This window comes from Vidua chalybeata, chromosome 6 (genome assembly GCF_026979565.1).
Source record: "Vidua chalybeata isolate OUT-0048 chromosome 6, bVidCha1 merged haplotype, whole genome shotgun sequence".
Taxonomy (NCBI): domain Eukaryota; kingdom Metazoa; phylum Chordata; class Aves; order Passeriformes; family Viduidae; genus Vidua; species Vidua chalybeata.
The window spans coordinates 56,577,956-56,600,597 of NC_071535.1; the positions used below are offsets into that span (position 1 = coordinate 56,577,956).

Genomic DNA, 22,642 nt, shown 5'->3' on the forward strand with positions numbered 1-22,642 from the left:
TAGAATCCTGAAATGCTTGGGCTTGGAAGGGACCTTAAGGTCATCTCCTTCCACTGCCCTGCCATGGGCAGGGGCATCTTCTACTAAACCAGGCTTCTCCAAGCCCCATCCAACCTGGCATTGAACAATTCCAGGCATAGGACATAACCTCTCTCAGCACAAAATATGAAACCAACTGTTCATGGCACAAGGATGTGATGATGCTTAAACCTGAGTGTCCTGGAGGTATAGAGCTGCACTTTTTCCTATTCAACTTGTCTTCAGATGTGGCAACACTGTGCTACTTTCTATAAAATAGGAAGTGACACTGAGACAATAAAATCACCCAATGAAAAAGGGGACATTTATCTCAGCTGGACAGTTCCAAGGAGCCACTAACAGACATAAAACACCTAGCAGGGCAACTCTCCAAAGAAAGGAAGCTATTTTTACCAGGAGAAAAGAACCTACACGTAGTTGCAGCAGTGGCTGGAAGCAGAGTGATGTTTTTGGAGCAATTCTTCTTCACTGGAGTTGCAGGTATTTCATTTTCTTTTTTCCGCCTTTTATATGGCACAAAGAGTCGTATAGGACCACTCTGGGTAGAAAAACCCCAGAAAGAAAATGAAAAGAAAAAAAAAAAAAAGGCATTAGCTGAGGCATCTCTTTGGAGACTTTGGATTTACTCTCATCTTTCCAGGAACAGCAGCACCGATTCCCATGGATGATATGTAGTTTGCAACAATAGACCAAAGCACTTAAAAGTTTTCTAAACAAAAAGAACTTTGAAAAAAAAAAAAGTTAAACTCAGCTCCCTCCAGCAGAAGAGGCACAAATTAAACATCTTCCCACTATTATTTAAGGAGTAGAACTGGACAGATAATCAGCTGCTGGCCAAGGTGGTGGAAGAAAAGAGAAAAAGAGGCAGGAGAAGAGAGGAAGGAGAAGAGAGGAAGAAGTTCCAGGCTAGAAAACAAGCACATCAGTCAGTTCATAGCAGAAAAGAAAGGCAAAGCACCAGATCAAGCTAAAGTCTTCTGCTTCAGGACTTAAACCTCATTTTTGAAACAAATTAGCAAAAAAATAAATCCAAAATCAACTAACCAAAACCCCCAAGCAGTTTTAAAATGAAAATACTGACCTATTACAAGATTACGATGTTACTTCTCTACAAAAATATTTTTCCAACTCAAAACATTGTGAAATTTGAGTAAAAAATCATGAATAGCACTGACAATCCCAAAGGGTATTTTGCATAGACATATTAATCAGAAAATGATAAAAAAAAAAAAAAAAAAAGAAGAAAGCACTAAATATGAACTAATTTTACTGAGGCTGTTCTGCAATAATGCCAGCAGATCCTTATCTCCTTTCTCCACAGGGCAGGGACAAAGCACTTGTCCCTGAACACTCATGTTTCAGGGCACTCCATTTCCAGGACACTCATGACCTGCTCACCCAAGGGCTGTGGCAGCTTGACCGGTTAATTTGTCCAGCAAAAATAATTAGTTCCTAAAGTAATGGATGTAAAACCTCCCACTCACCAGTGTCATGTCATCACAGCAAGCAGCACAAGTACACGAGGCAGCGTGGGGATTTAAAATCCCATCCTGGAATGAGAAGTGACCAGTTCAGCATGAGTCACCAAAATCACCCAGAGCACACCTTGATCCTGCTAAAAAATGTGGATGCTCCCAGAGTGGTACCCATTACCTCCTGGATGCTGTACAGTAAGAGAGGCCAGTTCCCCACACCAGTGCAGTGGGGTGAGAGGAGAGAAAAGGAAAACCAAAACTTTTCCACACCCAAAGGTCAGGATATATGAATTTGTGACTTGATTTCTGCTTGAGCAGAAATCAACTGTCAGGCTAGTGGCAGCGCCAAGTTCTCCAGGAGACTCAAATAAAGGACCCAAATAATGAATGGTGAAAATGAAGGATGTGTGGCAGGCAAAGACATTGAAGGAGATCAAGTTACTAATCACAGCATCATGGGTGAGAGCTCAATTCCTGTGGCACAGCTCAAGGCTGGGCTTCACCCTGCAGAAACTCTTTCCACTATAAACAAGATTCCCAGTGTGCTATTTGAGACACATAAAAAACAATTGCCCCACATCACTGACCCTCAACCAAACCAAGCACTGCTCCTGGTGCCATCAGCACCTGGCTCCAGCTGCCCCTTCCTGCAGAAAGGAGGGAGCAAACTTAACCTTACGTGGATAAGGCACTGCAGGGGCCGCCCGGCGTAGCGGATGCTCCTCTTCCAGTCCTTGCTGCTGGCTCGCCCTGCCATGGCTTCGAACTCCGTGGGGCTGTACCAGTTGTCCCCTTGCTTAATGCACCTGCCACGGCCTCCTGAAGTAAAGCACAAAAGTATACTGTTAGACCAGGTTAAGGATAATTTTGCCACTTCTCTAAAGAAGAAAATATGAAAATTGCTGGACAAAATAGCAGATATGCCCATTTTTTTCAGGTAACTACGTCCATTTATTATCATGGCTGTGACAATGACTGGGCATGGTTAGAGCTCCAATTCTGGATCTCAAAATGCTATTAAAATTACTCTACCACAAGAAAGAAGTCTTTATTGGACAAACACCACAAATATAAGTCTTTCCTTGATTTGCACTTGAATTTCTCATCTTTTTTTGTGTTTGTGGTAGGTTTAGAAGAAAACTTTCTGTCCACAAGCACTGCACTGGGCAGCCAGGCTGGCTGGCAATTTCTGCTGCAGCTTCTCCACAGGGATAAAAGACAAGAGGAAGAGCTCAGGAGCCCTGTGAAGAGACAAACTATTTGCATTCCAGCAGGGATTCTTCAGAGCTTTGCAAAAACACAAGACAAAAAATCATTCAAGGAGTCAGCCTGTTACTGAGGAGACTCGCTGCATGGCAACCTGGATATTTGCAGGTTTAAGAAAAAGTTAAAAAGCCTCTGAAGAAAAAGCAAAACAAAAGGGAACAGTAAAATCAAAAGGCTCTGAGCTGGCTTGGAAACTCTCTTGGTTTTTTTTCCTGTCACGATCAGCCCTTAAGAACAGCCTGACTAAAAGAAGGGTAGAGAAGGAGCTGTGCCACCCCTCAGCCCAGGTGGCAGTTACCTGAGCCCAGCCTGTTCTTGAACAGAATGCCACTGATATTCCGGCACCGCACCGGGAGTTCGTTCTCGTACACTGACGGGTCCCAGTTGTACTTGGTTCCACTTTTTCCCTGGACGGTAGTCAAAGGGGTAGGAGGAGACTGTGGTCCTTGGAAAAATAAGAAAAGAAAGGTGTCAGCAACCAAAAGGCAGAGTGGTGTTCCATCCCATGCTTGGCTAGGTGATATACCAAGGGGTTGACTGGAGCAGCTGGAACCCCCCCACAATGAAGCAGCACAAAAAACTCAGCCTGAATGAACTAATAAGGGTGATAATTAAGCAAAGAGGACCACCTGAGGAAACAGGCTCTAACAAGAAATAAACACTGAGATTGTGACCTGATCCTTACACCACCTGTAAGCTATGGTGTAAGGAGCTGGCTGGAGATTTCCCTTCCCACAGCCCATCCTGTGGGAAGCTTTAGAGCACTGAAGGTTTGCTATGCCATCTCGTGGGCAGCAAGGAAACCACCAGGCAGCCCTGAACAAAACCACAGAGACAGCCTGAATGGACAGGAAAAAGTGTTCCAGCACCCTTAGAATGAACACGTGCAGAACTGGGAGACTCAGATTTTTATTAAGCATGTTAAAATGATCTGTGTGCCCTTGGGGGTGGGATGGGTGTAGAAAGCCCAGTAACAGGACAAGATTTTTCAAGCAGCTTCTTTGTCAGGGTTAGGGCAAAGAATGAGGAAACTAAACACATTTCTTACAGGAAAAAAAAAAAAAAAAAAAAAAGCATTCTTTCATTCCCATGAAATACACAAAATACTGTGTGAGGACTTGATATCTTAAAGGTCTTTTCCAACCTGCACAACTTTATGGTTTCAAGAGTGGGCAAACCATCCTTATAAAATTATGCACATATTTTTAGCTAAAGTAGAAAAAGACAAGTAGAATGGAGAAGAAGCCATCCCTCTTGGGAGAGTGAGCCACCACAAGCAGACTGTCTAGTACCTGGTGTGAGAGGTGCTGAAGGCCCCTTGATCCCGGTGGTTTCCACGATGCTGCCATCCGTGTGCACCACTATCAGAGTGGCTTTCTCAGGGTTCAAGCTGTCCCCAATTTGGAGGGCTGTTCTCCCAGACTGCAGAAGAAATAAAGAGTTTAAATTGATTAAAATACTTCAACACAAATAGATTTCAGTAACCTACAGGTACCCCAAAACTCCAATCAGTATGGCAGTTACCAGGTTAATTTTTCAGTTTTCAGACAAGCAAATTCAAAGATTTCATGTTCCAGGCCACCAGTTCTGTTACAGATGTGTACATGGGGGTGGAAAGGTAAAAACATTAGGAATAAAACCCCTGTATGTCCCCCAGCTAATGGGTTTGTGGTTTAATGCCTGGAATGAAAACAAGTCTTTGACCTTACTACAGCTCTTCATTTACACTGAGAAACTTTGTCAAGGCCCTCAAATGAAAGGGTAGACTTACCAACACATGTCCTGAAATTGAAGCTGCATTGGCCACAGATGTAGTGAAAACATTGTCTGCAGAGGCCCCCACATTGGCTACTGTCACTGTGGTGACTTCTGGAATGTAAAACAGGGTTAATTTAATTTTCTGCTTCATGCAGAGAGCCTGATGAACATCTGAAAAATTCCTTCTTCCTTCCTTTTCTAAATTAATTTTATTTTTCATGGCATCTATAAGTTGTTATGAACACAATTATTCTGATTTCTATTAATCTTTGGGTTCAACAGGCTTTAACATCCTTGAAACCAGGGCAGTCACTATCAGCGTGTGATGACCTAAGGGAAAAATAAGTATTGCAGCTGCACTAGGGATACTCCGAGCTGTGGTGCTTTTACTTGAAAAGGGGTGACTGGCAGACATCAGGATAAATTGAACAACAGACTCTGCCTCTGTCATGTATTAATTCCCATGGTGCCATGACCTGTGCACTTCGTCCAGTTAAGAGCTGATAAATGTACAGCCCAGCGTTTCTGCGGTGTTCAGCGCTTAGCCTGGCTCAAATCACTGGGTTTCCACGTGGGGTGAGGGTGGAAGAACAGCCGCTCGGGCGAAGACGCTCTGGCGGGCGAGGGGCTCTGGCCTCTGTGGCACCGCAGCTCGGCTGCACGGCCCGGAGCGCTCGGTTACGGGGACACGAGGCCGCGGCTCAGGCGCACCGGGCGCCCCCCGCTCTTTACTGTGTGTAAAGGGGCGGAGTGTGGGATTCGGTGAGGGGGTGGGAGCGCTCCCTGAGGGAGCTCGCTGTCCCTGCCCGAGCCCCGGGGGCTGTGTGGGGGCCGGAGCCCGGGCTGGGGGAGCCCCGGGCGGGCTGGGGGAGCACTGCCCGCCCTGACCTGCGAAGGCAGCGGCGGCGGCGGCCTCGTCGGCGCTTGGCATTGGCGGTGCTCCCATCTCGATGTGCTCGGCATCTGCCGCCATCACCGTTACCGCCTCCTCCTCCTCCTCGGGCTCCGCCTCCCCCTCCGCTGCCTGCGGCGGCTCCTGCTGCTGCCCCGGTCCCGCGGGCAAGTCGAGCTGTCCGGCGGCCGGGTCACCGTCGCTGTGCTCCATGCGCGGGGCAGGGGGTGGCCGAGCCCGCCCCGCCTCCCCCTCGGGCGCGCCTGAGGAGCGTCCTGCGGGCAGGGGGGACCAGGGAGCCGAGCGCCGCCGAGCCTGCCCGACCGCTGACGAGCGTGTTCGGGGCCTTTCGACCGAGTTCCGATGAGGCCCGAAGCGGCCCGAGCCGCTCGGGCCCCGTGCGAAGGCGGCCGGCGCGCGCGCTCCCTGCCGGCTGGCCAATGGGGCGCGGCCGAGTCCGCGCGGCGCGGCCCGAAGCGGTACCTGACGGATCGGGTGAGACCCGAGCCCGCCCGAACGCGGCCGAGTCCCCGAGCAGTGCGGCCCGTCGAGGCGAAGAGTCCCGAGCGCGCTCGAGCCGTGTCCGATCTCAGCCGAAGGCGGTAGCGAGGAGCGCCGATGTGTGCCGAGTCCTCTCCGATCGCACCCGAGCTCCGCTCGCCGGCCCGAACGGAGACGCCCGAACGGGCAGCGCCCGAATCCGCCCGAAAGCGACCGAACCGGGCCGAACGCTCCGATCGCGCCCGAAGGCGGGTGGGCGGGGCGAATGGCCGCGCGCGGGCTGCCGGGACGGCGGAGGACCGGAGAGCGGGGTGGGGCCGTCAAGATGGCGGTGCCGAGCCGAGGTGAGCGGTGTCGCGATAGCGACACTACAGCGACACGACAGCCCTTTCCGGGGCACCGCGGGGGCTGTCTCCCACCGTACTAGAGGTGGCCTCTCGCGGGGGAACACGACTAGAGCGAGGCGGGGCCGAGGTCGAGCCCAGCCCCGTTGGCGTATCGCGACAATCCCGACACGCTGCGGAGATCCCGGTGGCGCCGTGAGGAGGGGCTTGGCGCATGTGCGGGCTGAGGAGCACCTTGACCCCGGGAAAGATGCTTTCCTGAGGCCGAGAGACGCCTCGTGAAAATCCAGATCTTTGCTTCAATTTAGGAACTGCTGGGATTCAGAGGGGAAAAATGTCATCCTTAGTGTGGTCAAAATCATTCATTTCCACAGTCTTTCACAGAGGTCAAAGTTTTCCTCCAAAACTGTAAATTTCTGCCCTGGGTAGGCAGAAGAAGGTGGCTGAAAAAATTTTTGCTGAATTCGAAGACAAAAAAAATCCTAATCCCCAACCTGTGCAGTGAGGTGCTCTGGGCGATGTTAGGCACATCTGCTGCCTTTAATACAGTTTTATGTTAAAAATTAAACCATTTTGTTAGAAAATGGGCCATGTTCCACCTCAAATCCCCATTCTCAGTGTCACTCACTCTAAATCAGCACCAGCCTGGATAGATAACCAAGATAGATAACCAAGATATAACTGAAATTATATATTCAGGTGGTGTAATGATCTCTCTTGACTGGTGTGCTCTGGGGTTTCAGGGTTTATCGCTGAACATTTTTTTTTCCCTGTGAAATGTCCTGCTTGCTCTGAGGGAGGCAGCACATCCTCAGGAACTGTGGCTGCCATGCCAGCCTGGAACCAGCTGCAGGAGACTCACTGCCCTCTCCTAGGAAAGGATTAAGGAAAGAAGAGTTCAAATATAGAGTTAGGGAACTGCCCTGAGGGAATTCACTCGGAGTTCCCGGTGGGAATTCCATGACTGACTATCATACAATTCAGCATCAGTGCTGTAGCTGCAGTTTTGGATATTGGATGAACATGGAATCATGCAATCCTGGAATGGCTTGGGTTGGAAGAGACCTTGAAGCTCATCCAGTCCCACCCCCTGCCATGAGCAGGGACACCTTCCACTATCCCAGGCTGCTCCAAGCCCCAGCCACCCTGGCCTTGGACACTGCCAGGGATGGGGCAGCCACAGCTTCCCTGGGCACCCTGTGCCTGGGCCTGAAGACCCTTGCAGGGAAGGATTTCTTCTCAGTACCAAAGAAATTCCCCCTTGTCCTGTCACTCCTAAGTGACAGGATGAGTGAGGGGAGCCCCCAGTCCCTGTACAGAGAGCTGAGAGGAGAGGATCAGGTCCAGGAGACATTTCAGATCATGGACACATGAATCACCTAAAATCATGTGCCTGTTCCCACTGTGTTCCCAAACTGGACACTTTAATTAGCTGCCTGCAGTTTAGGGGAATTAATTTGGGCCTAAATGCATAAAACTCTGAGGTGAAGAGGACATTGAGCTCAGGAATCCAGGGATGAGGATGGTGGTGTGACAATGACGAGCTGTGCCTGAGGAGACAGATGAAATGGCCTTTCACAGGTTTTACTCTCCCTGGAACAGAAATCCCAACTGTGCAATTCCTCATGTGTCTGGGAGAGGCCAAGAATACTAATGAGCGACTTAAGAGGTGCTTTAGTAGGTCAGTGCCATCATGTTACATGAAGATTTTATGTGATTTTTGCAGAAAATAATAAGGAAAAAAGTGAAATGTGTTGGTTGGATCATTGGAAATACTTGGTTTGATTTCTGTGGGCCGTCAGAAGACACTGAGGTTGGATGTGGAATGACTTTGTGAAGGGAACTGGTTTGGAGGGATGGCATTTGGAGGGATGGTATTTAGAGGAACCCGGGAGCCCTGTGTTCTCCACAAACTTTCTCACAATTTACAAGCAAATGGATCCCATGTTCACCTCCTTCCTGCATAGTTAGAGGGGATGAAGTGTCATCTGCTAGGAAAGGACAGGATGAACAAGTTCTGGATAATGCCTGTGCACTCCTTCAGGCTTTGAAAGAGCCTAAAGTTCCTCACTGAAGCTGGCTTTTCCCAGTAGGGATTTTCCCCAAATTATTTGAGGCTTCATCTAGTTGAAAAGGTTATTTTTGGAACCTGAAGTCCACGATCTGGAAAACAATAAATGTTCCTGGGAGATGAAAAAAGAGATTCCTCCCAGAATTTAGATAATATTGTTAGAATGTTTCTGGATTTAGACATATTTTCTTCTCTTTATTTTTTCCTTCTCCATGGAAAGGAAGAACATCAGAGATTGTATCCTTTCAGTACCACTGCTCTCTCCATGCAAGAATCCTGGAGAAGACTGCCTCAAGTCGATTCCTACCTTCTGTCCAGTATTTCTGCACAGTGCTGGCTCTGTGCTCCTGAATTTTCCATCAGTGTCATCCACAGGTCCCACAACTGGGACCACTTTGCTTCCAGTGGAAGATGTTTGATGCAGGTTTAGCTGGGATTTGCCCCTGATGTGCTCCTGCAGAAACCTCTTTAGCCCCCCTGCAGTCAAGACTTAACCCATTTTCTTAGGAAAGGAGGTTAAAAATTGGATTTATGGACTGGTGGACACACTCCCTGCATCACAGCTCACAGACAGCTGACACAGCTGACAAGGGGTAGTAAAAGCAGCCCTCAGTAGTAACTTCCTCCTCTCTTACAGTAAGTTACCCCACCTTTACTCCTGCCAAGATCCAAGTAACCTCTTAGGAGGAGACACCCTTGGCTCTGGAGATTTCCATGCTTAGAACCTATCTAGTAATTTTTTTGCTCCACCTTTCTTCAACTGGAAAAACCCCAAAACCTGGTTCTGTGTTAATAAAATGAGCTGCTCTGGGAACTGGAATCCATCCACGGCGCGTGGGTGGGTTTAGAAGCGGGATGGGCAGTTCCTGTAAAAGATGCCTGGGATGAAATCCCTGCTTGGAGATATTTGTAGGATTTGAAAAAGACTGGGGGAGAGAGGGGAGGGAATTAAGGCTGTTTCTTAGAAATTTGCATCTCAAAGCTGAGCTCAGACAGGTATGGAGCAAAGCATTTCCATGCTGTGGGCAGCAGCAAGGTCTGGCTGCTGCACAGAGCCACCTCTTCTCCAAACACAAGTTTGATGGAGTTTGCCAACTCTCTGTCAACTTCCTTAAGGCTGACTAAGAAGTGTAGAAGTAGTATGGGGCAATGTACACATGCATTCCCCCCACTTCCTCAGGCTAACGGATGCCCCACTAGAGTCCGAATAAAATTCCTTAAAAAGGGAACTAAAGCCAAGCCTGAAACAGCAGGCTTTTATCCCAGGCCATGGTGTTTGCAGCCTCAAGTTCCTTCCTGAATCCTCCCAACAGCCAGGCATAGCTGGACCATTCAGTATAAAGAGAGAGGCCAGTATATTTTGGGGTTACTGGGAAATGGTGATTTTATGGAATAGATCCCACCTCATTACTATGAGAAATCCTTAACAACAGTTCTCAGCTGTCATCGCTTCCCTTACAGATCCTGCTTTATGTAAATGGCATTTATTATATCTTCTACTTCTTGACAACTCTTGCAATGATTATTTACAAAAGTAAGTTGCAGGTATTGTCCCCAGAGCAGGCTGTGCTGATGCTCAGCTGGGTTTTGTCCTGCTGTGTCTTCCTGTTTTATTTACTCTGGTTTATTCTCTAGGTCAAGTTTTCAGTTATCCAGATGATTTTTTGGCTCCTGATCTTGCAGTGCTTTTCCTTATGGCCATTCTGGAAGTGCCTCGATTGTACTTGGGTAGGTCATGTTATCAGTGCAAATGGAATGTATGTAATCTTTAAACATGAATCATTTGGAAATGGAGTCTGTCAGTTGAGCAGATATTTGGAGACCCCTACATCTTTCCTTTCACTCCTGAGGACACCGCAAGCACCAATATCTTCCTTTTCACTAAGATAGAAGAGTGGGAAGAGCCTCCTGACCTTGTCCAGAGCTTGCTAAAACTTCTTCAAGTCCAGTATTTAAGAAACCCCAAAACACTATTAAAATCTGCTCAATATTCCCAAGATATTTATGTGGGGTGGGGCTCTTGAATCAATCTGAGTGGCTTTAGGGTTGGATTTATTCTGCTGCCTTAAAGCTCTCTGTGTATTTGCTTGGAGTCTGATCCATAAGTAAAGAAGTGGGTTTCAACTCTAATGTAGTTAAACACCAAAATCTACTGAGCTGGGCTTGGAAATAAGCTGCAAGGAAGAGAGAAGGTGCCAGTCATCTGAAACAGGAATAGATTAGCAGGGAACAAGACTTGAAAATGAGGATTGGACTCCAGGAGTGCACCGAGGTCACCGCATTGAGTGTGGGGCTGGGGGGCTCAGGAAGAGTTTGATGGTACAAGCCAAGTACTCAGAAGGATGCAGCTTGAGAAATGAGGCTCTGTGGTAAGAAGAGGTGTCCTGGCTGTGATTATCAACTGATGAACTTACTTGGATTAACTTTGGTTAGTTTTCCTGTTTTGAAATGGATTGTCCATTGGTGTTGGGCTTGTTTGATTGCTGGCAGAGCTTTGATTCAGGATGGTATTTCAATGTATTTTGAGCTTTTTTAGACCTCAGTAAGAGCAAAGTCACAACCAGAGCCTTTTCTGAGCAGGAATATTCTCGAGTTACAGCTTGAGCTGTTGTCAGAACAAATCGGACTTTTGGTTTCTGTTTCCTTGCAGGTTTCAAGGGTAACCTGACAGAAGCAGAGGCGCCGCTGGGGCTGAGCCTGGGGCTCACGGTGGGCAGCGTGGTGCTGTGTGTGTACCTGCTGCTGTGGCAGACCTACGTGCTGTGGGCAGATGTGCTCCTCAACGCCGTGCTGCTCTCGGCCTACGGGCTCGAGTCAGGGCTCAAGGTCACGGCCATCGCTGCCTTTGTCAGCTGAGCCCGGGCCCTTCCCACACGCCTGCCACACATTCCTTCTCTGAAAGAGTGGGGCTTCATTTCTACTGCTGAATTCCTTTGTATATAAAAACCCTGTAAAGCTTCTCTCTGTTTAAATGGGAAGTTTTGGGGACATAGATGTCCCGCCTAGAAGCTGTGTGATGCTGTCCACCATTGGCTTATTTATGGGCAAAGGCAAGGGATGAATCGCAAAACACTTAACCCTCTGGCATTCACCTGGGGTCAGTACTAAATATCCATTCCCAGCACAGCATAGGAGCCAGTGCTGCTGGCATGGTGGGAGTTTTCATGGCACAGGAGCAACATGCAGCCCAAGTGACACAGAAATGAATCAGGCCAGGGCTCACTTGTGCCTTGCCACGCACACGTCCGTGTTTGAGGGCACAGCTGCTCTGCTGCTCTCATTTGTGTTTCCAGACCTCAGTGGTAATTTCCCTGACTTTAGTAGGGCAGAACCTGATGTATCCCAGCGGGGGAGAGTGGAACTGGGTTTTGTGCATACCTGGAGAGCCAAGCCACAAGGTTTGGCAGCCTTTCTTACTACGTGAGGGGATGTTTGGTTAGACAGGATGGTTTTAAAATGAACAAAACCATTCACCATTCATTCTCCCTTCTATCCTGTTTAAAAGTCCAACAGAATGTTGGTAGTTTTATTTCTATTCGGTGTTAAATGTGCTTATTTCTACTATTTTGTAAAAATTACTATATTCAAGTCTATCTTAACTTCTAACTGGTGCAAGTGCAGAGTTTTTTACTGTCTCAAAAATATGTGTTAATAGAAAGCTTTGGGAGTTCCTGGGTTTTTGAAGAACCCAATTTTCTATTCAGAATTTCCTATTTCTGTATTTATTTATTCATTTAAATAAATCATGGTTTAGATCTAAGGAGTGTTTGAAATGCAGAGCATCTTGTTCAGATCTTAGGCTCCAACTAAGTCATCCAAAGGAGGACTTGGGCAAGCCTGGATGTGTGTGGAAGCATCCTCTGATCCTGATCCTGATGCTGTGTATAGCCCCTTCTCCTGCCCTGGCAAAGTCTGAGCTAATTTGCAATCACCAGGGGCTGAAAACTGTGGGGTGCAGGCCTGTGGCACCTCAGCCACACTGTTCTTTGCTTTCTGGTGAGGGTAGAAAGGGACAAAATGCACAGAAGTTCTGTGGAAGGGCCCAGTTTCATCCCTCAGTCATTCAGTGGTTGGACATGATCATCACAGAGGGCTTTTCCAACCTTAAGGATTCCAGTACCTAAAGGGGGCTTACAAGAAGGAGAGGGACCTTTCACAAGGGCATGTAGTGACAGGACGAGGGGCATTGGTGTCAAGCCAAAAGAGGATTGGTTTGGATGAGATATTAGCAAGAAATTTGTGACTCAGAGGGTGCTGAGGCCCTGGCACAGGTTGCCCAGAGAAGCTGTGGCTGCTCCTGGGATCCCTGGCAGTGTCCAAGGCCAGGTTGAATGGGACTTGCAGCAACGTGGTCTAGTGGAAGGTGTCCCTGCCCTTGGCAGGGGGATGGAAGGAGATGAGCTTTTAAGTCCCGTCCAACCCCAACCTTTCTACTCCCAGGCCAAGTAACAGCAAGTTCTGTCCACATTACACCACCTGACAGTCAGAGTACTCACTGGCACAAATCCCCTTGGATCCTGCTAAGCCAGGGCACAGCTATAGGTTCATCCTTGCTGCTCCCACAGAAACATCACAGCAGCAGAACTGGGGCTAAGGAGCACCCAGGAAATGGAACGACCAAATTTTTCTGTGCTTAATCTGCCCGAATGGAGCCCCCACCTATTTGTCCTCTCAGCATTGCTTGGCATGATGGAATGTGCCATCACATGCTTGTTCCAAGGAGTGACCAACATACCGAGCTGTCCCTGCCCCATTAACGATCAAAGCACACAAGCAAAACTCTTCCTGGATGTACACAAAAAAAAAGCACAAACTTTTCCTGGTGTTTGCACCTGCCTTACACAAAGGTCTGCCCACAGAACAACTGACAGGTTCTAAAAGGAATATTGCAAAGTGGAATTTTTACCTGAATGCAGGTGATACAGCACACAGGGTCACACAGGTTAATGTTGAGTCACAGCCCCTGTGCTTCACCTTCTTGGGTGATCACCACAAACAAAATAAACACAAAATATAAATTATAAAACATGGTGAACGCTTTGTTCCCTCCCCATCACCCAGGTGAAAAACAAGGATCAGCAGAGAGTGCCAGTACTTGGTGATAGTGAGGCATGGGGTAAATACGCACATAGGATAACAAACATGAAGTTTTTGACTCATTTTAGGGCAGGGCCTGATGGCTGCAACTGCTCAGAGCCCTGGCTGGCTGTCAGTGCCTGCTGGGGTCAGCTGGCACGATCCTGGACTTGCATTCTCACAAGGGCAGGACAGCTCTGGTTTCAGTTTTCCAATTCCACATAAAATTGTCCGTGGACTCTTTCATGGGGTACTGCTGCTGCTGACAGCCCTCTGCTCCATGATGAAGGATGAAGCCTGGAAGCTTCAGACAACTCCTTCATCCCAAGTATTTCCAGGCTTTCAATAGGAATTATTGTGTTGGTGTCCCTGATTCCATGGTGGCATCTCTCGATGCTGAGCTGGTACAAAGACCCAAAGAGATTCAGATTCAGAGAGTTTCCCTAACCAGGAGCTCCTTTCCAAACCGTTCCCACTGCTTGGAGAAGCAGGGCACATATAGTGAAGCCATTGATGACATTTGCCAGACATACAATCGCTGGAGCTTTTAATTACGAGGCCCAGCCCTTCTGAAACAGGACAAGCAAGTTGGATGCAAACAGCATTAAAAATTTAGAGGAACACATATTTTGAGGAGCTGGGTTTGGGTGGTGTTTACTCGACAAGTCTTTGTTCTCGTGCCATCATAAGGGTGTCTGCCGCCAACCTGATTTAAAAGGTTGATCCCAAGAGGCAAGTCAGCCTCCTGGGATTTCCAAATTGCAGATACTGGGAGATAGGGTGTTATGGGTCCATGACTTTATGATGTCCCTCTGGAGTGGCCTGGCGCTCCAGTGAAGGAGGGAGGCCGAGGACATGCACTCAGTTGATTCCACACCTGGGAACCATGCCAGGAACCACCACCATACCATAGGGTGATTCCCTCCTGCCAAACCATTCCATGATTCTCCAGTTGCTGCTCGCCCACCCCCACCGGCACCAGCTGTGAGGTGGGACAGCTGGGAAGGTGTAATAAGCTCCGCTGTGGTTTTCTTCCCTGCCCAGAGGAAAAGTTGCTGCCTCTGCAGAGCAGTTAAGAGATTTGCTGTGGGGCACAGCAGCTCACAGTAGCCAGGTCTTCATTGTGAATGTGGAGCTGGATAGGAAGCAGTGCCTTAAAACACTATCCTGTCAACTCCTTGTTTGCATCCTAGGAAAGTCAGCCCAGCCCAGCAGTCCTCCTGAAACACCCCAGTGATACATTTCAAGGAGTAGGGATCTCCTGCACAAAACCTTCTGGCTGCTGAGGCTCACAAGGCTTCAGCACAGCTGACATTCCCACTGCATTTCTCTTGTGTTGGACTGATATCCCTTCTCCTGCCTGGTACAGCAGGCATTCTCTAAATGCTGCTTTCCCTAGGGCTGGCCGTGTTTTCACAAAATATTCCCTGGGCTCCTGGCAAGGAGGATGGCGACGAACGGCACTGGGTGGGAGTGTCATACCGAGTATCGGTTCGTGTTCTCCCGCAGCAGGAGAGGTCGTGGTCCTGTCAAACCCGAGATGCCGAAATCCCGACTGTCAGGCAGGGAGTTGCTCTCCCCCTGCCCGCCCGGCTCACCCAGCCGCATTCCTCCCACAGGAACTCACCGGGGCGGCTCCTCTGTGCAGTGCCTGGAGCCGGGCCAGGCCCTGCGCTGGGCATAAGCCCCTCAAAGAAACCCACAGCAGTGGGGAACTCAGCAAATGTCAAGCTAAGGAGTTTGGGCTTTCTCCCAGACCGCTGTCCTGAGGGGGAAGTTTTTCCTTGTTTCTTTCCCTAGTGTCACAGTTACAGCTGTTTCCTCCCAGGGCCAGCGACACCGGGTCTCACTTCACATGTACATGGCAGGGGTTCAACACACAGCGTGGGCATGGTGGGGAAGCCTGCAGACACGTGCAGGCTTCCATAAAAGCACTCTCAAAAGCCTCAGTTTTAGGAGAAGAATGGCTAACCAGAATGATCCCACCCTGCCATGGACCCATCAGTATGACCCAGCTAATATCTTCCCTACCAAGCACATCTTCTACTATCCCAGGTTGTTCCAAGCCCTGTCTAACCTGGCTTTGAACAATTCCAGTGATGGGGCAGCCACAGCTTCTCTGTGCCAGAGCCTCAGCATCCCCACAGGGAAGAATTTGTTCCCAATATCCCATCTGATCCTACTGTCTTTCATGGAAGAGCTGGGGAAGAGCTTTTTCATGGAAGAGCTGGGGCAAAACGAGGGGCTTTATGGCCACATAACCCCAAGGAGCACAGTGCCACAGAGGGGGTACCCCAAAGGGGACTCTGCTCTGCACCCCTGGTTGCTTTGGGGAATGTGAGAGAAAGGAGGCTTTGCCTTTTCCCTCCATCTCCCAACGCCTTTCCTTGCCGCAGACGTCGGGACAGACAGCAGGCAGAGGCGATGCTGGAGGAAAACAAGCCGCGAGCCAGCGCTGAGGAGAGCCCTGGGCTGCACAAAAGGTGCCTTGTTCCCCCCATGAAGCAGTCGGGCAGCACGTCCCCTCCCTCACCGGTGATGGAAAACTGAGCTCCAAGCACTCCTTCACCTCCCCTCGCCACCTTCAACCTTCCCATTGGGTACAAAATGTTCTCGGGAGCAAGAAACCCGAAGTTTAACACGTCCCTCCTGGGCTCTTGGTCGCCTTGCCTGGGGAGTGGGCGAAGGCTGCAGCAGCCCCCGGCGCTCCCGGGGCCACCGGCTCCTGGTTATACAGTAACCTGTTGCTCCGGGTCCCAGCTCCACCTCTCGCTGCCTCCACATCCCTCCCCTCCTCTCTCCTCTGCCAAGGAACCTCTGTCACCTGCTCTCAGACACCCGGGGCGAGCACCGGGAGGAAAGGGCAGCAGGGACTCCCAGGCCGGGGTGCCGGGTGGGCTCTGCCTCCCACTCTCCTTCGGCGTTCGGGGCATCGGGCTCACAGCCTGTGCAGGGAGGACACGCAGCTTGACTGCTGGAGAATGGCAGCAGGATTTAGCTAGGAAGGCACGGAAAACTGGGAAAGAACTCACGGGAGCTGAGCGAACTGCGGGAGACGAGAGCGGCTTCTCAGCACCGGTGAGTCTCTCTTTGCAAATCCTAAAACTTCATCCCCCTCCCCAGCTCCCACTTCAAAAGTCTGATTCTGCTGTGGAGGGAGAATGGCTGGAGAGGGGTTGTGGCTGTGAGAACTATCAGTGTAGTTTTCTGTTGTTTTAGTTAAGAAATATGAAAAAACGTACTTTTCCCAGCATTGTGTTTTCTGAGTTTTTTCCCGTCCTGGTGATTCCCCACCGGGTGAGATCCAGTAGGTGGCACTTTCTTGGCAGCAAAATGTCTATCTGGCACAGAACGAGGCATTTTTTCTGTTCCTAATGAAGTCTGGAGACGTAGTTTTGAGCAGCTGTTTGTTTGCAAACCTCGGGGTTTCCTCTTATGGGGAAATGCATTGAATTTCAGGCCGTTCCCTGCCGGGCCCCTCAAAGAGTTGCTGGTCTTGGTGGGCAAGCTCTCCCTACCCCTCATTTGCCACCCGATTTCAGCACGGAGGGAAGCTCGGAGCTGCCCTGTTCCCTCTCGTGACAGCTCTGCCTCCTGATGAGATTTCCTCTACGTTAACGAGTCACAGCATTCCCATCCCCTTTCTCTTATTTTCCTGGAAAATGCCAGTGCAAACTCCACTGAGGACAAGGCTCAGGGACAAATGATGTGACTGACATTATTTTCAAATACTGGAAATAACTGTGACACAGCACAGTAGTAAAATCCGGTGATTGCCCTTCTATAATTAGGGCAACGGGGAGTTAACACTTGTGTTGCTGGGCTGCTCCAAAAGCAGGGATCAGATCCATCAGTAGCTGCTCATCCAGAAGTGCCAGAACTTGGCTGGCATGTGCCCCAAAAAAGGACTTTTTCTGAGTAAAGAAGTGACAGACAGAGGCTCAGCCCCCATCTGATACAGCAGGGACCCACGCACGGTTTTGCTCATGGATGCCACAGGCAACAGCGCATTCCTGGCTCCATTTTGCTCTGTGAGTTTTCAGTTGATTAAGAAGGAAAATTAGGGCAGGCAGCAGTGCTGAACCAAGGAGCCCTTTAAAACAGGACTGGGAAGAGGGACTTGAGATCACCTATGGGAAGGTGTCTGTGAGAGGCAAAGGTTGTTGGTTGGCCATGTTTAAAACCAAGGCTTGAACTGGTGTTTGGGATAACATGACAGCCCAGATCCACTGTGGTCAGGTCTGCATTGTTCCTGCTGCTGTTTTCTGCAGCTGAAGCCTTGGGAAGGAGCTCGTGTTCTTCCAACTATATCTCTCTAGGTGGTCTAGAGCAGGATCTACTGTGCTGTACTCAGCACGGCAGGGTGAATTTATCATATAATCATAGAGCTTAGAGGAACAGGGCATGCTTTTGGGCACCCGAGGAAAAGTCTGGCATCAGCATTGTTGAACTGGCTGTTGGTGAAGTCCCGGGAAGGGAGCAGCTGCGAGTGACGCTGGAGAATGGCTGTGACGTGCGCACACTGCTCGCGTGGGGCCATGGAGCAGTTTGCCAAGACAAGCTTTGAGTCCTTGGCTTTCTGCCCCTCTGCCATCACCCCCGATGTCAGGGTGAGCACAGGCACCATGAGAGAGGAGGGCAGCCGGGATCCTGCTCAGCACCAGAAGGAAATGTCTTCTGAACCACAGGATAGGTATCACACAGGCAGACAGAATGTGCCTCCAATGCCCCCCTCTGCTGACTGCAAACCACTCACCATCAGTCAAAGTGACAAAACCTATCCTTGAGCCTGAAATAACCCTGCAGATCATTGCTCCTGGGTCTCCATCTACCCAACTCCCATGGATGGTGTGTTGGGTCAAGGGCTGGACTAGATGATCTCAAAGGTCTCTTCCAACCATGATGATTCTCTGAAGGACACTGCAGAGCAGGTGCTGTCTGTGGTGATGTCACAACAGCCACCATTTTGTCAGGCTGTGACAAATTGTCATGGCTGCCTGCCTGGATTCATCCAAGGGCATGAAGAGACAGGGAAGGGTTGCTCAGGAGGAGCTCTGGACTGCTTGCCCGGCTCTGGTCACTCAACCAGGCTATAAGTCCTAAGAGGAGACCCTGCTGGGGGTGGTTGCAGGGCCAAACCTGCCAGAGGTTTGTTGGCATCTGCCCCTGGATGAGATGGCTTGGAATGTGCTAGAAAACAAAATACTTTTCATAGGGTCACGGGATCATTCTGGAAAAGAAAGATTCAGAAGAGACATTAATGCACTGTAGGACTCGTGAGGTTTCAGTCCTTGTGACAAAAAGAAAGGAGTGAAACAGGGAGAACAAATGCGTTGGCTTGTGTGGGCTTGAGAAACATCCATATGAAATAAGTCCTGAGTGCGTGGGGGACTCTTGGAGTATTATTCCCAGAGGGCTGGATCTGGGGGTGCTGCTTTGGAGCACTTTCCGTCATACTCTTGGCTTTCTCTCTTCCATGCCGTGGTCTCTCTGAAGTGCTGGGCCAGGGCAGGTTTGTGGTTTTGAAGAAGACTCAGTGTTTTAGTCCTTGAACGGGGCTGATCAGGGCTCATGAGTCCTTTCCACAACTGCAGTCAGCAGCACTGCCCTTCCCTCCAGGGTGGACAGGAATGCACGGCCTTTAGCCTGCGAGTTTGGTGTCATTGGCAATAAAACAATCACCTTTGGAAAATACTCGAGCCTAGCCTAGTGACCCCCAAGCAGAAGTGCCAAGTACAGTCCACAGACTTGCTGGAGCGACAGGGATAGCCTCCTGCACTCTGCTAGAGCTTTACCAGCAGCTCAGTGTCTGCCTAGAATGGCAGCTCCCATGGAGTGCCAACAGCACTTGGCTTTGCCAGCACGGCCTCCTGAACCACCTGTTTGGCCAAGGCACAGCAGTTGCCCAGAAAAATATCCCATCTGCCTGCTCAGGAGGTATTCATGTTTCCCACTCCAAGGGAGGGGAAGAGTGGTACCTCCAGAAACCCTCCCTGGTCATCTGACTGCACTGTAGGAGAGTCCTTGCACTGTCAGAAATGGTGCCAGGCACTGTACAACACCTGAGAGATGCAGGAAATGAGATCCAAGGAGGCCCAGGAGGCCTGAGAGCACAGTCTGGCTCTGGATCTCCACCTGCCCACAAGACCATAGTTAGGAATGCAGCACAGCAGAAAGATCTTCATGGAGTGCAGAGGCTGTGAGCAGCATCTCTGCTTGCAGTTGGTTTGAAATGTCAGGCTCAGGGAAAAATATGCTGTTACCCATCCCTAAAATATTTAGGTGTTAAGAGAGAAAGGAAGAGGATCCAGGGAGAGCTGCTCCCACATGGACATGGCCACCTCTGCACATAGGTGAGGGTTTGTCTTTTCCCAAGGCAGTGAGAGTTTTCCTTTCTCCTGGGCTGCCGACAGTACCGTCTCCAAAATTGAAATGCACTATGCCAGGGGGGTAACCAAAAAAGTCCTGGCATTTTACTTCCTGGTAATCCAGATAAATTAGGAAGAATTGCAATTAAGAAGGGAGGGAAGGGTGTGTAGCTGAGCTGGACTGGTTTGGAGATATTTCCCATTCACCTGAACTGCAATTCCCCAAGAGAGCCCAGCCCTTATTCCCATTCCCCAAGTGCTCCCAAGGGCGTTACTGCAACGTGCTCACTGCCACTGAGGATCTGCCAAGGAACAGAACAAAAGCTTCCAACCCCCTTGAAGAAGTAGGGAGTCACAGGCTCTGCCTGCTCAGCTGCCTTGGGACAGGGACTGAAGTGCCCAGACAAGCTTCTGGAGCCCTGATTTGGTTGGAAGCACCAAGTGAGGCCTGGAGGTGCCTGATCCTGCAGGCACAGTGGGATCCGGGGACCCTCACAAGGCAAGAGGCTGGTGGCAGAGGCTGGGCTGCTCCAGCCTGTCTGGCACAGAGCTAGACCCTGCCTGGGATGCTCTGTGCCCTAACATCCATCCCTGCCTTCAGAGGAGGGTCCAAATCAACCCTTCTCATCAGCATCTCCCACAAAGGTTCTCCTTGTCCTGCTGAGATGGGCAAACACATCTCACATGTGAGAAATCGTTATCTCCAGTGCCAGGGGCACATTCCCCCATCTAGTCCACACTTGGGGTTTCACCTGTCAAGGCATTAGCCCACCTGTTCACCTTTCCTTTCCCACTCCCTGGACAGAGCCACAGCTTCTAGCAGCAATTTCAGCTGTAATGGAGGAGCTGAGCACCCTCGGGGCAACAGGATAAGATTTTGCAACAGCCTTGGCTGTCGTGATGGGCAGGTGTGGCACAAATGAGCCCTCACGCCTCATGGGCCTCCAACCTAGCCTTGCCCCAGGTAAAGGCAGAACTTTCCATGGCTGGTGGAACAGGAACACTCCACATTTGTGGGCTGAGGTCTTTCAGCACTGCCTTGGAATGGGACAGAAAATTATTTTCTATTTTTGGTTTCTGGTTGGGGCACTGACTCCCAAAAGCTTTCATAATTTGAATTTAAGTTTAGTCCTTCCTGCTTACTTTTTTCTTTTTTCCCTTCCTCTGTCTTATCAGTCTCAACTTGCCTAGATCTATATCCTACAAAGGTAAAGTGCAGCCCATCCAAATGGCAATAAACCAAAGTTCAGGCACCACAGCTGATTCAGAAAGTGAAGTAGTGCTGCTGGTGGGATGACGATTGGGATCAGGCTGAGTCAACACCACCCTCCCCCAGACTGTTTATACCAACTTCCCTGTCACTTGAGATGGACAGAAGTGGAAACCATCTGGGAGCTGAGAATCTCTTTATGGCTTACAAGTGTTGGCTGCTGGAACAAGAGCTGAGGGTGGCTCCAGATTCCCTCACCAGCATATACAAGATGAATCCCAAACCTGACCCACCTCACTGCTGTGGACATGCCAGCAGCTTGTCCTAGTCTGTCACTCATTCCTCTTTGCCACCATCAGGACTCTCTTGGGTCAATCCTTGTCCCACCACTGCTGCCAGCCAGAATTGTGACTTGTGGACACAAACTCTTCCAAGTCCTCCGAACTCCTCTGTGCCCTTTTCACAAGGGCATGGAGTGACAGGACAAGGTGGAATGGCCTTAAGCTGAAGGAGGGTGGCTTTACATTAAATTCCAGAGAGAATTTTTTCCCTGAGGGAAAAAAGGTGAGGGTGCTGAGGCCCTGGCACAGGTTGCCCAGAGAAGCTGTGGCTGCCCCATCCTGAGAAGTGCTCAAGGCTAGGCTGGACAGGGCTTGGAGCAACCTGGCGTAGTGGAAGGGAGGGACAGGGCATGGTCCACTTCCCATAAAGGGAACTTTTTTCCAACCCAAACCATTCAATTTATGACATTATGATAAGTCAGGTTTGAGGCTTTCAGTGGTGACTCTATAGAGACAAAGCAGTGACTTCACTGTCGGTGCTGAGATAAACACAGAGGTGTCCATTTGCCTGAGCCTGAGACAATCCTTTTATCAGTAAATTCACTTCATAAAAACACCGGGAGAGGAGAAGAGAGAAAGGTAATTGCACCCACAATATCCCTTAATAAATCATAGGCTGGAGCCTATGCTGGCTCTTAATTATAGCTGTGTTCAGCTGAGGAGACAGAGGAGGAGAGCTGGGCTCTTTGCAGAAGGGAGCACTAATTAAAACCTCTTTTCTCTGGGACGATATTAATGTGTTCCTCTGGGGCAGAAGCAAATGGCCTTGTCTGTGGCTGTTCCCGCGGGTTAACCTGTAACTCTGACTTTCACACAGCCAGGCAGTTTGTCCTGTTTTTGGTATCTGGTGCTGTCAGCATGGCTTCTGGGCTGAGTATGGGACTGTCAAATGTTCTTGAAAAAGGAAAAGGAATAACATGTACCCAGGCAGCCTGTGCAGGTGTGGAGGTAAGGTTAGGTAGTAGGGGTGGCTCCTCAGTCCAGGTGCAGACTATAAAGGGGTTTTGCACACTATCCCCTGATACATGACACAGGCAGGATTTCTGAGAAGGAGAGGATACCCCAAAACAAAACAAATCCTCTGATTGGAGTCATGTGGACTTTAACAGGTGTGATCCACTTCCCCATGAGAGGAAAGTCCATGCCCTCAAGGCTGGTGGGGGAAGGAGTCTTGGACCACCAGGTACCTGCACACCAGCATCTCTGCCTGATCTCCTGATGGGTTTGAGACCTGGTCACTCAGGCAGGCACATTCCTGATTCATTTATTTTTCCAGCTCAAGAGAACAGAAACCCTGCCAA

At 49.7% G+C, this 22,642-nt stretch overlaps 3 protein-coding genes across 6 annotated transcripts in view; 2 read left to right on the forward strand and 1 right to left on the reverse strand.

Moving 5' to 3' along the window:
• Positions 1-22,642, reverse strand: part of DEAF1 (DEAF1 transcription factor) — a 79,007-nt gene that overhangs the window by 13,903 nt on the left and 42,462 nt on the right. For 2 of the 4 annotated variants that reach the window (XR_008431623.1, XM_053946550.1), the window contains exons 1-7: positions 5,427-5,643; positions 4,552-4,649; positions 4,073-4,202; positions 3,079-3,225; positions 2,194-2,333; positions 1,524-1,589; positions 451-577 (exon numbers count right to left, since the gene is read on the reverse strand). Coding sequence is in view for 3 of the 4 variants with exons in the window: in XM_053946550.1 (XP_053802525.1) it covers positions 451-577; positions 1,524-1,589; positions 2,194-2,333; positions 3,079-3,225; positions 4,073-4,202; positions 4,552-4,649; positions 5,427-5,643 (925 nt within the window). In the remaining variant the exon portion in view is untranslated. Of the gene's footprint in view, positions 1-450; positions 578-1,523; positions 1,590-2,193; positions 2,334-3,078; positions 3,226-4,072; positions 4,203-4,551; positions 4,650-5,426; positions 5,644-22,642 lie in introns of those variants that run through there. The other 2 variants (XM_053946552.1, XM_053946551.1) reach the window with 1 other exon arrangement.
• Positions 5,867-12,106, forward strand: TMEM80 (transmembrane protein 80). Its single transcript, XM_053946553.1, is given in 6 exon segments — positions 5,867-6,233; positions 6,236-6,275; positions 8,567-8,583; positions 9,787-9,880; positions 9,982-10,074; positions 10,997-12,106. Coding segments are annotated over 6 exon segments (813 nt in total). The 5' UTR covers positions 5,867-5,870; the 3' UTR covers positions 11,203-12,106.
• Positions 16,268-22,642, forward strand: part of LOC128790088 (epidermal growth factor receptor kinase substrate 8-like protein 2) — a 47,632-nt gene continuing 41,257 nt past the window's right edge. The window contains exon 1 of the mRNA XM_053946547.1: positions 16,268-16,500. The gene's annotated coding sequence lies outside the window, so the exon portion shown is untranslated. The remainder of the gene's footprint in view (positions 16,501-22,642) is intronic.